A 16,236-nucleotide genomic window follows, 5' to 3' on the forward strand; every position below is an offset into this window, starting at 1 on the left:
CCCCCTTGTTAACCTGACACCCCATCTCCATCCCCAGCAAAATATGTCCTGCCTCACTCATTCAAACCTGTTTATGCCTAGTTATATATTACTAAAAATGTGTCCATTATTACTATCCTACTTTTTAGTTCTGTGGCACATTAGCCCATCCCTTTTGCCTGTCCTATCAGCAGCCCTGAAAAAGAGATGTTGGTGGGCCTGAACAAAACAACCAATCAGAGCCAAGAAAGGTAGTTGATTGTTGAACACAGAACAGAATCCAGATGTTTGAGTTTTACTGCTCTCCTTTTCCTGTTAGCATTGAATTAATTGCCTTCAGGGGTGGGGCTGTGGGGCTGTGGTGGTGTGGGGCCTCAGGCAACATCCTGCCCCTGGTGTGCCTAGTAGCTACAGCCCTGCTCTTTTAGTAAACACTCAGGTGGTAAAGCAGGGCCCTGTGACATTTCAGTCCTGGCCCTTCCTCTGACTGTCTTTCTTTTACAGCCTTTGCAAAAAGTGACTCCAGTGCGCCTCTGGCCTTAGGCTTTCAGTCAGTGGACATTTACTGTCAAAGGATGCCTCTCCACACACACAGAGACACAGAGACACATACCTGCACTTTAGCTTCCTCATAACTCATCTGGGGTGTTTTAGGGTTCCCCGTCAGCCCAGTAATGTTGTGATTGATGCTGACTGCAGAGGGGTTGTCTGAGGAGAAGTTGAGGAGGAGGTCAGCAGTGCAAAACCAAATAGAATTATTTCTTATATGTAAGATTTCGCAAAAAGGCAGCAGGGGATGCATCACAGCCTCATAATGATGACATTTTGAAATTCTCTATTTACCACACAAATGAAAATGTTTTGCTTTTTCAGCAGCTGGCTCATGATGTTATTCTGTGTGCAATGTTTAATTGGAATTCAGATGACTTGGCAGTGCACACTGTCAGCTGTTTTCAGAGGACATGAGATGGTTTTGAAATGTCACTTTCTTTCTCTGATGAATCCTTTTAAAGTCTGCTCAATTTTACATCCAATTGTATCCTTCTAGTGACGAGACCCTGTTGCATTCCTTGTCTTCCTCAGGTATATACGGGCCAGACGAGGGCTGGGCTTTAGCCTACCCAGAATGCAGAGAGAGAAACCAGTCGCCAATCAACATTGTGGACCAGGATACTAAAGTATCCACAGAGTATCAGGAACTGACACTGGAGGGCTTTGATACTGAATCATCTAATAAGACATCTATGAAGAACACAGGAAAAACAGGTAAACACAAGATTGGATTTCTCCTTGTACGTAACTTCTCCATGTATGTGGGATAAGCTAGTTTCTGCACTTAGAGTAACTGAAATGTTTGAAGATGTTAAAATGAAAGAGTAAGCTAAATGTTATCAAGAAAAAACTAAGCATATGGACAATTTAGTGTTAGGGTTAGAGAAGAAAATAGGTGCTGATATGCTTTGTTAAGCATTTGAAACATGTTGAGTTCCCTAGTGTAGACAATAAAGCAGGGTATGATTTAGGGCATGGCTACCTTGTCATTCTCAGTGAGTCCATCCAGCTCAACGCTCAAACTCAGGGCCAACTGTCAAACTATTCAGCACTGATCTAATATGAATCAAGGGTTTGTTCTGTAATATGAGAAGGCTTGTGACCAGGCACGCTGACCTTTTTTAAATCCGAACCAAAACCAAGTGCAGCCAAATTTGCAGTATGTCACCCACCAGCTCCACGCTCTTGTCCAAACAGGGTCACTTCTGGCTCCATAAAACGAAGATGGCAATAGCCATAATTCCAAACTCACGATAGGTTTACACTTGAGTGGCACTTGTAACACTTTTTTGTGTGTTCTAGTCTTAACATTGTCTAACAATGAAATTATTAATTTATTTCGTGTAACACTTTGGTATTGTGTGTAACGGGATCATTGTGCTCAGTAGTGACGTGACGTGTGACAGAGAAGCTTCCCCATTGATCTTAGGACAGTGACAGCCTAATTAGCCTACACTGAATACCAATGTGTGGATACTGAATGGCAGATATGCTACTGAACACAGATCAGTGTGATACTAACAGCTATGTTTAGTAGTGACTTATTTCTTTCAGTGGAAATTTTTCCCCTAGCCTCTTAATAGCACCATCTACGATGCTAGTGAACCTTACCTATGCAGCAAATTACATTTTCAACAAGACGTACTTGTCAGAATGATTTAGTAGCATACAAACATACCTTTTGGTACACAGGCTTGATTGCTGAGGCATGGGAACATGGTAGCACTAATAAAAAAAGTACACCCTGTTTCAATTTTACTGGAATACTGTTCTTGCCATAGTTGTGTTCTCACAGTTTTCTTCTGTAATGAGGGATTATGGCTTATATCTATGTGCTCACTTTTTTTTTTGACCCCAAATAAAGTGCTTTAGAAAATCTGGATAAACTGTTTACAGTCTCTCTTGTTGTTGCACTGCTCATTTTTCTTGCCATCACTGTCATCACGTTACCAGATTTCAGAGAGCACTTTGGTTGTGGGCAATGTTATCATAACTGATAGAAATTATGGACAGAACTTTGAAAATAAGACCCATTGTGGAATAAACCCAAATTATCATTTGAGACCTTTTGTTTTCTTTCTTAAATCATGTTTCACTTGTCACTGAACATCGCATTTTCCAAAGTTAAGATCTCAGTCTGTAGTCACAAACCCCAAAATAGCAGTCAGTCATGTTCCTCAAAGAAATGCTGCCAGTTGTTTATGACAAAATGTTTGTAACAATATCAGGCTGCGACAGACCATGGTGCAAAGAGAATGAAAAGCTGAAGTGTGACAGCTCTAATAATCCCAGCTCATATTGGCAGGTGTCTGCATGTCAAACATCTGTTGCATCACTTCCCCGCATATGATTATAAAACAAGACAGGTGCAATATGCAGCGAGTCATTTATGATGAAGATTACACATCCCATTTCCATTCAGACATGCTGCATCCATATTAGTACAAGTGCCATGGCAGGTGTCACTGCCTGTAGGATTCAGCAGCGGGCCATCTGCATTTGGCTCTCTTGGCATCTCGAGGACCCTCCTTGTCAGCCATAGGTATTTTTCACAATTCCAGGTTGTCACTAAGATGGATGATCCTTTCCCCTCAGTGGAGAAATGGAGAAATGGAGTTGAAAGGCTTTTGAGAGGCAGAGGCCACAGATGGTTGGCGTCGCTGTTGACAGCACGCTGAGTGCTGCCCGGAGCACAGCTGTGTGTTTAGCACAATAATGTTTTACATCCTATCATTTGCTCAATCAAGGATGTATGTCATATGTGATGACACATTTGAAGAAATTGCTAATATAGGTTTACTGTAGCTTCACTAAGCCAACTTTGTTGTGTAAAAATAAAGCCTATATTAGCCTTAATGACGAAGAGAGACTGCAACAAATAGTGGCAACAAATATAAGTGTCTGATCCTTTCAAAGACAACATATCTCAACAAATTATATTCGATACATCTAACGAATTGTGTCGTCTTTGATTCCTCTATGGTGGACTAAACATGATATATTGTTGTCTAGGCTGCACTACAGGGTGCCCTTCCGGTGGACAAAACGTGTTAATGTTCCTTTTAGGATGTCCTTCCAGTGGACAAAACATACAGTGCTCTCTAGGGTTCTAATCCAAACCCTGACTAAGTTGTTTCACCATAAACACATCACAACTTTCTGCGTGCTGATGCCCTTCTCTTTTTGTTTTTTGGGCTCCTGCCACTCAAACAGGCCGCCACTGAGCAAGGCTCTAAATATAACAAAATCATAATTGTAAGATTCTTTAGATTATATAGATAAATTTCTTTAGAAATTGAACCCCTCCACCCAGAATATCTTCTGTTCATTTGTCTGGGATGTTTGATACTGACACTGAAACATTTGCATGCAGCAGGTCACTGTATTTTTGCAAAACGTGTTTGTCTTCACCAGCGTTATGCACGGGAAAGAAAGCGTGTGACATCCTCAGATGAAATAAGCTGTCAATCCTCTCCACCTGCTGCCGAGCTGCGTTACAGCACATCCTGTAACAGTCACACACAGAGCAGCTCCTCACTAACTGCTGTCATGGCCTTTCCATGTATCTTGCTGTCACTGTAGTTCAAATCTGCTCTCAAGACAGGACAGATACCTCTGCTGCCACAAGAATGTTGTGCATTCAGACTTATGATGTTGATAATAGACGAGTATTATATAGGCTACACAATTTTGAATGAAATATGTGTCACTTGAATTAAATATTAAATTAGATCATTTGTATCAAAAGTATGAACAGTAATGTGTTTTTTATGCAAAAATGTTCCACTTTAAAATCCAGAAAAAGTAATCTACTTCTTCTACCTCATTGAAACTTCCAGAATCTCTGAATATGCAAAAGTTGTTTATTTCTGAAGTTTTCCAGCTGGACACAAGATGTCTCCTACTTCACTGTAAAATCCATTCTCAGTGGATGTGCAATGGTGGCTTCACACTGTCCAAGTTGCATACTGGACCAAACTGTTTGTGATGCCACAAATCATGTTATTACAATAGCATTCATCCTTCCTGGACCATACACCTGACCGCAAATTTCATAGAAATGTGTGTAGGGTACTGGATCATCACCTGAAGTTAAAATCCTATAGTTACAGTCCCATGTAATGAAACAAACTGGAGATATAGCGAATCACTTTGTAACAAAAAGAGCTTTGCCAAACAGTAAAAATGAATGTCCCGAGCAATATTATATGGTAGAAAAATGCTATAACTTCTGGATGTCATCACCCTCAAGACTTGGATTGGCTCGGCAATGCAAGTTTTTCTTTTAAGTTGATAATGTTGTAATAATAATAATAATGTTGGGGAAAGTCCCCAGTCTCTATTAAGCATTTATTAGGTATGTCATGATTGCGTAGTGTTCATCTGTCTTGTTCTTGATGCCTTTCTACTGAATGCTCAGTTCATCCAAACTTACTGCTCACTTCCAGTGTATTTTCATGGTGGGGCGCATACTTTCACTCTGGATGTGTCAGTACCCCAGTTTGAAAAGGCTAGTACTTTCTTGGGGGTCCTCTATCCCCACATCGTATCATATGCAGGCTATTTGAATATGCTAAGTGTTCTGGTGAAACACCCTATAGTGCTTGCATATAACAGTGCCATTTGTTGTTGCAGCCGGCACGTTAATTATACAGTTATCCACTCAGGCAAATGTCAACTAAGCGTCAAAACAGCTACATAGAGGAAACGGCGAGGGAAATTAAAAATATGGCTCCTGCAGCTGTTTATGACTTCCCGGGGTTTCAAGTCATGTGATGTCAGAGAGCTGATTTGCATTCAAGTTGAAAGTGAGGGTGAAGGCTTCAGCAATGATTAAATACATCAGTGCTGGGAGTAAAAATTAAATATTTGCAACAGATGCAAGTTGAATATGGCAGTCAGTGTGCTGCCCTGACTTAACAGTCATACAGAGTTGACATGCTTACCTATTTTCCTGTAATGACTTTTACTGAGCATGGTAACACTTATTCCATCACACGATTGGAAATTATGGGAACTTTTAGTTAATGTTTTTTGCAATATTCATTGCACCCCATAGTACAAAAGTGTTGGATGGTACAATCATTTGGCTATATTGTTAGACACTGCTCTTGTAGCAATGCTAAAAAAAAAAAAATTCTAGTAATTTGTGATCATTGGGCAGACTGCTCGTCACTTAAGTTCCTGCTGTTACAGTAATTGATAACAGTATTGATGGGTCCAGTAGTATGTGAGATGTGGCTGCAGACAGATCCACACACAAACACACACACTATTGCTCATAATCCAGGCTTACTACTGGCAGGATGAGTGGCTGTTGGTGGAAAGTACCAAAGCATATATATTCAAGTACTGTACTTCACTACAATTTTGTGGTACTTTACTTACTTACTTTACTACTTTAACATACATTGCTATTCCACCACGCTACTTTTACTCCACTACATTTTAGAGGGAAATATTGCACTCCACTACATTTATTTTACAGCTACACTTAAAAGTTACTTTTTGGATTTAGATTTTACATACAAAACCATTTTATCACTTGAAAATGTGGTGTTGTGGCAGGTGGTTTCCAACCTGCTCAGAGCCCCAATCTTTACCCTGCCCTGCCTGACAGTAAAAATCTGCTCAGCACTGTGGACAACATGCTGGTGCTCATCCTTGGTGGAGTATGAGGCCAAAAAGAACTAGAGCATTACCGTAGACATTAAAGAAACAGACAACACCTGTTTGCTGTCAGAATTTTGATATCTCTCTTGTACAGTGATAGGTCTGTTTAGTCTACAGCACGGGTACTCAAATTGCTTTGCCTAGGGGCCACTTTTGAAACATGACCAGATAAGTAATAATATTTATCAGATAAAATGAATAAATTATATGGAACTTCCCAAGTAACAGCTAAGGGACATTATTTGGTATTTACTAACTGGTATAAAACAAATAAATACAATTCCACTGTGAATTTATTTATTTTGATTGCAAATTAGAAAATGGTCAGAGGGTGCGCCCGGTTAGCTCAGTGGGTAGAGCTGGCGACCCACGTACCGAGGCTGAGTCCTTGCTGCAGCAGCCCTGGGTTTGAATCCGACCTGTGGCCCCTTGCTGCGTGTCATCCCCTCTCTCTGCCCTCTTTCCTGTCTACCTTCAGCTGTCACTACATTAAAAGCTCAAAAAATATACTTTAAAAAATGAAGATGGTCAGACGGCCACCCAGCACCCTGTCACAGCCTTTAAGGTGAGTGCAACTGGCCTAGAGCTTAACCTTAAGACAGGAAGCAGGGGACACTGTTCAGCTCTGTCAGAAGTAAAAACAAATTACAGCTTGTAACAAGACATTTAGAGTTTTCAAAATCAAGAGAAAAGTGACAAATTTGCATTCAAAATCCTAAAACCTTTAAAAAAATTATAAAGTAACAATACTGCAAATATGGCTCAACATGGCTATGGCTGTTCTAGTAATGATTCTAATCACAGTGTGAGCATTACAAGACAGGAGAGCTGAGGAACAAAGCATCCCTCCATGCTTGCTGTACCCATCTTTGTTCCCAATTTTCAGTGACTCATTAAGGTCAAAGAGTGAGTAAATGTCCTGTGCACCTCCCGGTCACTGCATCATGAGCGGGCGGCAGTATGTTAGACATCCGTTTGACTGACTGCAGTTAGCTCAATCAAGCAAGGCGAACACAGTGTGTGTTGTCATCCCCTGTGGGAGTCAGACTGACCGGCTGACCTTCAGGTAGAGGATCACCGGCGCTGACACCCGCCAGCGCACACAACAAGATGAGAGCGAGAGACTCTGACAGAGGAAAAGAAGACCTCATCGCGCAGTCGAGGTGAAAAATTCTCCGACACGTTTAATGCAGAGGGTCCCCGGGCCTTCAGCGACTCAAACCATCTCCCCAAAGCCACCCACACTGCTCGCAGAGAAAAAAAGAGATAATGGTGCTGATGGCCACCTGTAAAGTAAGAACCACAGCAGAGCAGAGCATTTAAATGGATTTGGGGTGGCGCAGCATGTAGAGAACCATGTAAAAATGCTAACACAAACAACAGCTGCGAAACAAAATGGTGCACAGCTTCTGCTCTCCCCCTGCTACATAATGCATGGCTAACAAGACAAATGTCCCTGCGTTTTTGCCACAAATTATGCATGGATTCTTCAGTGTTTCTAAACGACAGATGAGCATTTCATCTGTGGAGGGATCACCTGCTGGAGGTGGAGATGCTGCTGAATGCTCTGATGGAGCAGTCACAAACTCGCTTCACGGTAGTTTTCTTCACAGCTCAAATTTTAACTTCTCGACCTTGAGTTTGGAGTCAACAACTCATTATGGTTGGAAGGAAAAACGTTTTTTTTCAAAACAGTTTCTTATTAATTGCTGGCGGGCTTTGACCTTTTTGTGCATGAATTATGACAACCTAAGTTTTCCTACGTGTTTTAATAACTCTTTAGGCATGAAGAAAATAATGAATTTCATCTTTTGAAAACATGCATTCTTCAAGGAGTCTTCAACATGTTCATTGTGTGTTTAAAAAATTGTTTTTTTGGGGGCTTTTCATGCCTTTATTAGACAGGGACAGCTGAAGATAGACAGGAAAGGAGGGTAGAGAGAGAGGATGACACGCAGCAAAGGGCTGCAGGTCGGATTCAAACCCGGGCCACTGCAGTGACTCTGTGTATGGGTCGCCAGCTCTACCGACTGAGCTAACTGGGCATTGATTGATTAACCACCAATAAACCAACTGCAGATGAACCATTTTCAGGTTGCAGTAGTAATATCAATTGTAGATGAGCGATAATGTCCAATTTAGTGAACAGATGGTTAATCATAATATAAATAATCTTCTCCCAAAATATAATCAATACTTGGACATTTTAACAACTGTATTACTCCTTAGTCATAACTTAATGTTACCAGATTTAATTTAAGAGCAAGGGTCTGTAAAAGGATTGGTGAAAGGGCGGCTGTGGCTCAGAGGCAGAGCGGGTCATCCACTAATTGGAAGGCTGTCTGTTCGATCCCCGGCTCCTCCCACCATACATTTTAGTATCCTTGAGCAAGATACTGAACCCCAAATTGCTCCCGATTCTGTTCATCGGTGTGTGAATGTGGTATGTAGTGTAAAAGCGATTCGAGTGGTCGGAAGACTAGAAAGGCATTATACGTTGGGCGGCTGTGGCTCAGAGGCAGAGCGGGTCGTTCCTTAATCAGAAGGTTGTGGGTTCGATCCCTGGCTCCTGTTAAAGTACATGTCGAAGTATCCTTGAGCAAGATACTGAACCCCAAATTGCTCCCGGTGCTGTGCGTGAATGTGTATGATTGTTAGTTTCTGTTCGATGGACTTTGCCATCGCTGTGTGAAAGGGTGAATGTGGCATGTAGTGTAAAAGCACTTTGAGTGGTTGGAAGACTAAGAAAGGCGCTATACAAGTACAGGTCCATTTACCATTTTCAGCACGGACGAGTCTAGCACATAGCATAGCATAGCATAAGTACAGGAAAGGCAGAACTTGTCCAAAATTTGACTGAGGCTTGCTCAACTGATATTGGTGCACAGAGCAAAAAGGGGCGGGGCCAACTAAGCTTGTTCAAGCTAGAAACGTGAGCAATTAGGCTGAACACACGGCAAGAGTTGCTTGTTGCTTGTGCGTGCTTTTGGCTGATGGGGTGATTTGTAAACTGCAAGCTAGTTAGCAGCATGGAGCCCGTGATCCAAATAAAATATAGGAACATTGCAGATAGTAACTTTATTCTACATATGATTGTCATTTATTTGAATTTATTTAATTTTTGCCTAGGATGATGCTTACTCACACTTAGTTAACTGTGTACTGAGTGTGAACAGGATGCTGACTGCAGTTCACTTAACAGCCACTGTTGGCACTATTAACAATGGTTTTCTGAAAGTTGCATATAGAACCTTTAAAGTAGGGGTCTCAAAGTCGTATTGCCATTATTTTGCAACGAACGACAAAAAAAACCAAAACAAATGAAATAGAATAGTTTTTTAGGGTTAGGGTCAGATGTAACCCCTGAAATGGCCGTTGCGCCTGCAGTTTGAGATCCTTGCTTTAAAGAGTCCTGGTTGAAGTGAGGCAGCCACAGAGTTTTTACCTAGCAACATTCCAAAAGCACAGACTATGTGAAGTGGGCCTGTTATTGTGTAATTAAGTGTATGTGATGATAAAGTATTGGAAGGACGTGGCTGCATTGGTTAATGGAATGTCCTTTCAGAGCAATTTGTGAATGTGAAAATAACTCTCCCTCTTAATCCTCTCTATATTTCAGATGTGATAGAATAACAAAAGACACTGCAAGGGCAGTTTGTACCGGTTGAAGAGAATCATTTTTCTTGGCAAATTAGCCTCTCATTTGAGAACTTCGAGGCTGATGACAGTGACAGAAATGATCTTGAATGAGCATGTCTCCCAAGCAAATCAAAAAGATAAACACATATCTACGTTTAGCATGTCTTCAGAATACATCCTTTTGTCTGTGTCTCTTCAGACCTTAAAGCGGTTTCACAATGTGTACGTGTCTTTGCACAAGTTTGGATTGTGTTTTTGAGAGATCTTTGAAATTTGCCTTCACATCAACAACAGACACCAATTTTCTGTCGTCTGTGGCTTTGAGAGGAATGATTACTATGTACGTTGAAATAGATGTTCAGTGATGTATGACCATTCACTCTTTCTCGCTCTGTCTCTGTTTTTCTCCCTCTCCTTTTGTCTTTCTTCCAGTGGCCATTATGTTGAAGGATGATTACTTTGTTCGGGGAGCAGGGCTACCAGGCAGGTTTAAGGCAGAAAAAGTGGAGTTTCATTGGGGTCCGAGCAATGGATCTGAAGGCTCTGAACATAGCATCAACAGCCGGCGATACCCTGTGGAGGTAAGCATAGTCTACAAAGCCTCCACATACCAGTAATGAATTATATCTGAGAGCAATAGTTCAATTTCCCTGTTGCAATGAGTTTAGCATGCACACAGACAACAGGCTGTAAAATGCTCAGAAAATGTTGCTAATCCAGCAGTAGCAGCCCACATTAGTTCTAAACAAGTGCTAATTAAACAGAAACACCCAAACAGGCCAAAACTGCAAATGCCTTTTAAGGTGCTTATTGACAATATATTACAATGACTAGTTTGGGCTAAAAGGCTGGTTAATTTACCAGTGAAAGGTCATTTATCTGGCTGTCTATTACTTGGACCAGATACTGCCTCAGACAGGGCTTTTCCACCAACAGGGAACCAGCTCTGTTCCGGGGACCTAGTTTTGAAACATTCGGAGCGTTTTGACTAAAAAAATTAATTTGTTCAGAACCTGTAAAGTTCCCAGCTGGAACCCAAAATTAGCAGGATTTCCTTGTGAACCAAAGTGGGCGTGTTATATTCTTCATGTCATTTTGCGTTGTGCCTGTGTCTGTTGATGATCCCATATCAATGGTTCTGCTCAAAACTGGTGGAAATGTGAGCTAGTTCGTTAGATAGCACCAAGGTTCCAAGAATCTTGAATGCTACTGGTTCAAGAACCAGAACTCATTTGTTGGAAAAGGGGCCAGAGAGGGGTTAGTAAACAGTGAGTGGGGCCTACAACTGAATGTGGCCTGGCTGTCAGTTTGGAGATTGGGTACACCTCAAAGACCTGGCTGGCTTTGAGAATTCTACTCATCTTCTTTCTGGCACAGTCTCTTGAAAAAACTAAGAGTTCCCTTTCTCCATGCTATCATCTGACAATGATTTAGTCCATTCTCACATCCAGTATTGTCTGGAGGGGATCTTTAAACATGACCACCTTTTTCTTTTACCTTAAATAAATGGGTTAACATGCCTGTTACATATTATAGTTGGTTAAGCTCACAATAGTTTTGACCCACTTCTATGGAATAGTCATGTGAGTGTTAGGAAAGAAGATTTGAAGAGACTGTCAGTGTGAATGTTGTGTATAGGTTCAGGAATAAAGATTATACAGGTGGCATTACCCACAAGCAAGTGAATGATCAGGCATCATCTGTCAAGCTTGATTTTTGGCATTGAGAGACACTCGTTTAGCATCCAGCTTTAACATCTACCAACTAAAATCACTGCAAGATGCCAAGTGTCTAAATGTGAGTGTGTGTAGCTCTTTCTGAGTGTGTGTGTGTGTGTGTGTGTGTGTGTGTGTGTGTGTGTGTGTGTGTGTGTGTGTGTGTGTGTGTGTGTGTGTGTGTGTGTGTGTGTGTATTTGCATGCTGTTTATGTGCAGCTGTCAGTCTCTTGAATGCTGAAATGTCAGCCATCTCTGTTTGGACTTCTCCTAGCGCGCTGTCTTTTTCCTGTGGCTGGCCAAACAGATGAATATGTATTGTTTGACATTTGGAAGATCAGCATGCTGACAGTTCAGCTTGATATTGTAATCTTCTCCTCCCGCTCCAAACTCTTTTTTCCCCTCCCAAACCTTTCCGCAAAGTTGCATTAAGGTTCCTTTGTGTCAGTGGCTGAGATAGCTCCGTATGTAAATGATGCATTTGTCTTCACTACTCAGTTTAGAAATATTGCTTACCTGTCTGCGGGAGACGAATTCAAAGATTCTGCTGAAAACACAAAACCTCCTATATGAATGCATGACGAAGCTTTCTGGGGCCGCTGTTACAAAATTGCTAGATTTATAATATGCCGTCACAATCGATTTGGCAGTGAGACACAGGCGAGGTAAATTCCTGTGTAGCACTTGTATGAAATTACAGTGAAAATCAAGCCTGTTTTCTCATATTGATTGAGCCTTCCAGTCAACTATACTATATCCCCAGAGACACACACACAGACCACTGCCTGGTGTCAGATTCAATATTGGCAGGATGGCTCAGCTGATCAGTCCTCAACTGATACTGTTATTTTTACAGTGAAGATTGTGAGAGACCAGATTCTGTGCAGATTTTTGAAGAGATGGAATTTCCAAATAACAAACATGAAGCTTGGGATGTGCAAACTGAATACTTTTAGACTTTTTGAGAGCTTAATTATACAGTTTTTCTCAGTCGCTTTGGTGCATTTCTCACATCACTATTTATATTTGCACAACAGTTAATGCATTTCTCAAAACAATTAGTACAAACTGCAAAACCTAGTTGATAACCTGCAAAAGCGTGTCACTTGCTCAAAATGGATAGCTCATTCCTCAAAAGCAAGTATTCTTGTCAATTAAAGTGTCAGTGTCATCAAGATGAAAAGTCCTGACCCCATTGTTTATGAACAAGATAGTCAAATGGGTTTGTCATGTTCTCATTATGACAGTTTACTCTGTAAATCCAATGCAAAAAAGTCAGATCTTGGTGACACTACCTGAAAATGCTCAAGACAGCACTATATACTATTTGCACAGCCATTTGAAAACTACAGTAAAGTTAGACATTACTGTATTTAGTGAGGTAACTGAGTACAAGACACTGAATATGTATGTTTCAAATTTTTACTGCATATGCTCTTTGCAATTCTAATTTGTTCACAGCATTGTGCAAAAGAAAAAAATACACCCTTATTTACAACAAACATAAACTCCCTTTGGGTAGAGCTGTGCACAACTGTAAACAATATTGCAGTACATATTGGAACTGAACATACAACATACATAGTACTGTAAATCATTCATGCACATCCAGACGTTCTTCACATAGTTTCATCTACATCACAGTGAATATCATCTCTTGCAATGCAGCGAGGAAAGTATCTCCTCGAGTGGCGAATCCACCCTCTGCAGGACTCTGCTGTGATGTCATCACATGCTGCATCCATGGCCACTATTGGATTTAGGAATGGTGAGTAGGGAGGGAGATATTCCACAAGCATCCTAGCATGCGCTGCAAACCACTGTCTGACGACATCTGAGTGGTGAAAACGCACATTATCCCAAACAACAACATGCTTATTCAGATGGTCTCCAGTTAGACCCCTCTCATTCTCAGGGATTATGTCCCTGTAAAGAGTGTCTAAAAAAGTCAGCAGATGTTGTGTGTTGTATGGACCAAGACAGGGGATATGGGTGAGGACGCCGTTTTCTGAGATGGCTGCACACATAGTAATATTCCCTCCTTGTTGGCCTGGGACATCAATGGTTGCTCTCTGTCCAATGCAATTCCTTCTACATCTTCTACCTTTTGCCAGATTGAAACCCGCCTCATCAAGGTATATGAATGTGTGCAGCGGTTCCCTGGCCTCCAGCTCCAGTACACGCTTTATTACAGAAGAGGGAGCGAGAAAAACTATAACAACTTTTCCTGTGTAACATAATGCATTTTGGACAACATATTGTACAGTATGCACTGTGAATACACATACACAGAACTGTCATGTAAGTGTAGTGCACGACACTACACAAAGTAAACAGTTTACAGCACTGAACATTAGAGTACGCATAGAACACATACATGTTTTACCTGTACATACTGGTGACGGATCTCCTTCACTCTGTCGCTGTTCCGTTCAAATGGCACATTGTACAATTGTTTCATGCGCATTTCATTTCTCCTGAGCACTCTGTCAACTGTAGCGATTGAACAGATTCAATATTCCCAAAGACGTTGTCATCCTCTATAACAGCACTTTGTATCTCTCTAAACCTTATGGCATTGTTTGCAATCACCATTGCACAAATGGCTTCCTCTTGTTGCGGAGTAAAAAGGGGCCCTCTTCCACCTCTGCAAGGTTGTCTTGCAATCCTATGTGGTGCAGAGTAAAATTACAGTAAATATGGCAAATCTTTACTGTAACACTACTGTACACTACAATACACTAAATCTGTGATGCAGTAAAGCTGTAAGTCTAAATGTAAAATGTAAAAAGTGACAAGTTCTTGTCCCACTGCAAGCTTCATGTATGACACAATGACAGTAGCGCAGTGCAGATTGTTTGGTGCTGAATTACTGTCCGTTTATACACACTTGTTCTCCCAACGAAATGTTTGAATCATTGAATTTACAGTGGTTCTCCCAACATTTGGCTTGGCCTCTTCTTCCTCTTCCCCTGTTTTGTCCCCTTCCCCTTCCTCCCCGCACCCTCACCCCTCTTCCACGAGGCTGACCTTCCATTTCTGTGTCACAGTATTGTAGAAATGGTACACACTATGTCCTGCTTGGTTCATATATGCTTGTGAAGTGGGGGTTTATGGGATTCAGCTCTGAGTTATTGTAGAGAAGTGGCTTATCATTGGTTGCAACTAATGCTTCACACACCCCTTCTCATCAGTGAAAGCTGAGGTTCACCTGAGAGAAATTGTTCAATTTAGGAGACATTTTCAGGAAAAAAAAGATTTGAAAAAATTTATAAAATTTGCTTGATAGGTTTTGACAACTAGTTCAACATTTTTGTATGTAATGACCCAAGCAATGAAATGAGGACTATTAGTTTTATATGGAATGACTATTCAGCATTCACAAGTATAGTTAATTTTGACTGACATGACATAAGCAAATGATAATGTTATAAAACAGCAGAGAGTTGTATGAAAGCAATTTGCAATTTGTTGGAAGGAATGAGAAACTGTTACTATGATGTGCACAAATGACTAAATGTTGTGTTGAAAAACTGTAATTTAAATGGAAGTTTAAAGGCCTTTTTAAAGGTAAAAATTTCATTTCATAATATTTAATTATTATGCCATCAATTAAAGATCAATAATTTATTTTGAGCAGGGGCAGAGCCAGATATTGTAAACATTCAGCGCTTTTCCCAAACCTAGAAGGGTCCAGGGGCATGCTCCCCCAGCAAGTTTTTTTTCCTATGTATGGTAGCTATATGTGCTATTAGGAGATAGATAGATAGATAGATAGATAGATAGATAGATAGATAGATAGATAGATAGATAGATAGATAGATAGATAGATAGATAGATAGATAGATAGATTGATTGATTGATTGATTGATTGATTGATTGATTGATTGATAGATAGATAGATAGATAGATAGATAGATAGATAGATAGATAGATAGATAGATAGATAGATAGATAGACAGTTTTTAGATAGCTAGATAGACAGATAGATAGACAGACATGTAGATAAACAGTACATATACAGATAGATAGACAGACATGTAGATAAATAGATATATAGATAGATAGACATGTAGATAAATAGATATATAGATAGATAGATAGACAGACATGTAGATAAATAGATAGATAGATAGATAGATAGATAGATAGATAGATAGATAGATAGATAGATAGATAGATAGACATGTAGATAAATAGATAGATAGACAGACAGCAACATTTGCTTGTGATACAGACAGTATCTCCACAATGAGGTTAAAATGTCATAACATATGGAACTTCCTGTTACTGTAAAGCTCTCTGTGTGTGATCTCTGATGCTGGTTCACAGCATCAGCAGTGAGATAGGTGCATGACTTGATTGCTTTCAAGCCCCTGGTTCAACTTTATTGCCTGCCTGCTACATTGCACAATGTTATCTCTGCAGGGAGAGAATGGAAAACTAATATATGGACCCACATGCATGCACACACGTATGTACACAGTAGGCTCAGTTAGCACATAGAACACACATGGGTTGTCCATCCCATGTATAACCACAGCAGAGCATATTTACAGCTGTGGTATTCAGACATGCACATAGCTTTCATTTTCAGTGGATTTTTATGAATAACTACATTTTTTTAATGTAATTTTTAAATGCTTGAAGCAACATAATGGAAATTGCTCACACCTCC

General features: G+C 40.5%; 1 protein-coding gene and 1 long non-coding RNA gene across 5 annotated transcripts in view; one reads left to right on the forward strand and one right to left on the reverse strand.

The window, feature by feature from the left end:
• LOC127371811 (receptor-type tyrosine-protein phosphatase gamma-like) overlaps positions 1 to 16,236 on the forward strand; it is a 470,986-nt gene that overhangs the window by 282,987 nt on the left and 171,763 nt on the right. For all 4 annotated transcript variants that reach the window (XM_051414903.1, XM_051414904.1, XM_051414905.1 and 1 more), the window contains 2 exons: positions 1,063 to 1,245; positions 10,276 to 10,424. In XM_051414903.1, the coding sequence (XP_051270863.1) occupies positions 1,063 to 1,245; positions 10,276 to 10,424 (332 nt within the window). The remainder of the gene's footprint in view (positions 1 to 1,062; positions 1,246 to 10,275; positions 10,425 to 16,236) is intronic.
• LOC127371894 (uncharacterized) overlaps positions 1 to 16,236 on the reverse strand; it is a 204,395-nt gene that overhangs the window by 46,490 nt on the left and 141,669 nt on the right. The gene's annotated exons all lie outside the window — the stretch shown is intronic.

Source organism: Dicentrarchus labrax, unplaced genomic scaffold, assembly GCF_905237075.1.
Source record: "Dicentrarchus labrax unplaced genomic scaffold, dlabrax2021, whole genome shotgun sequence".
Classification (NCBI taxonomy): Eukaryota; Metazoa; Chordata; class Actinopteri; family Moronidae; genus Dicentrarchus; species Dicentrarchus labrax.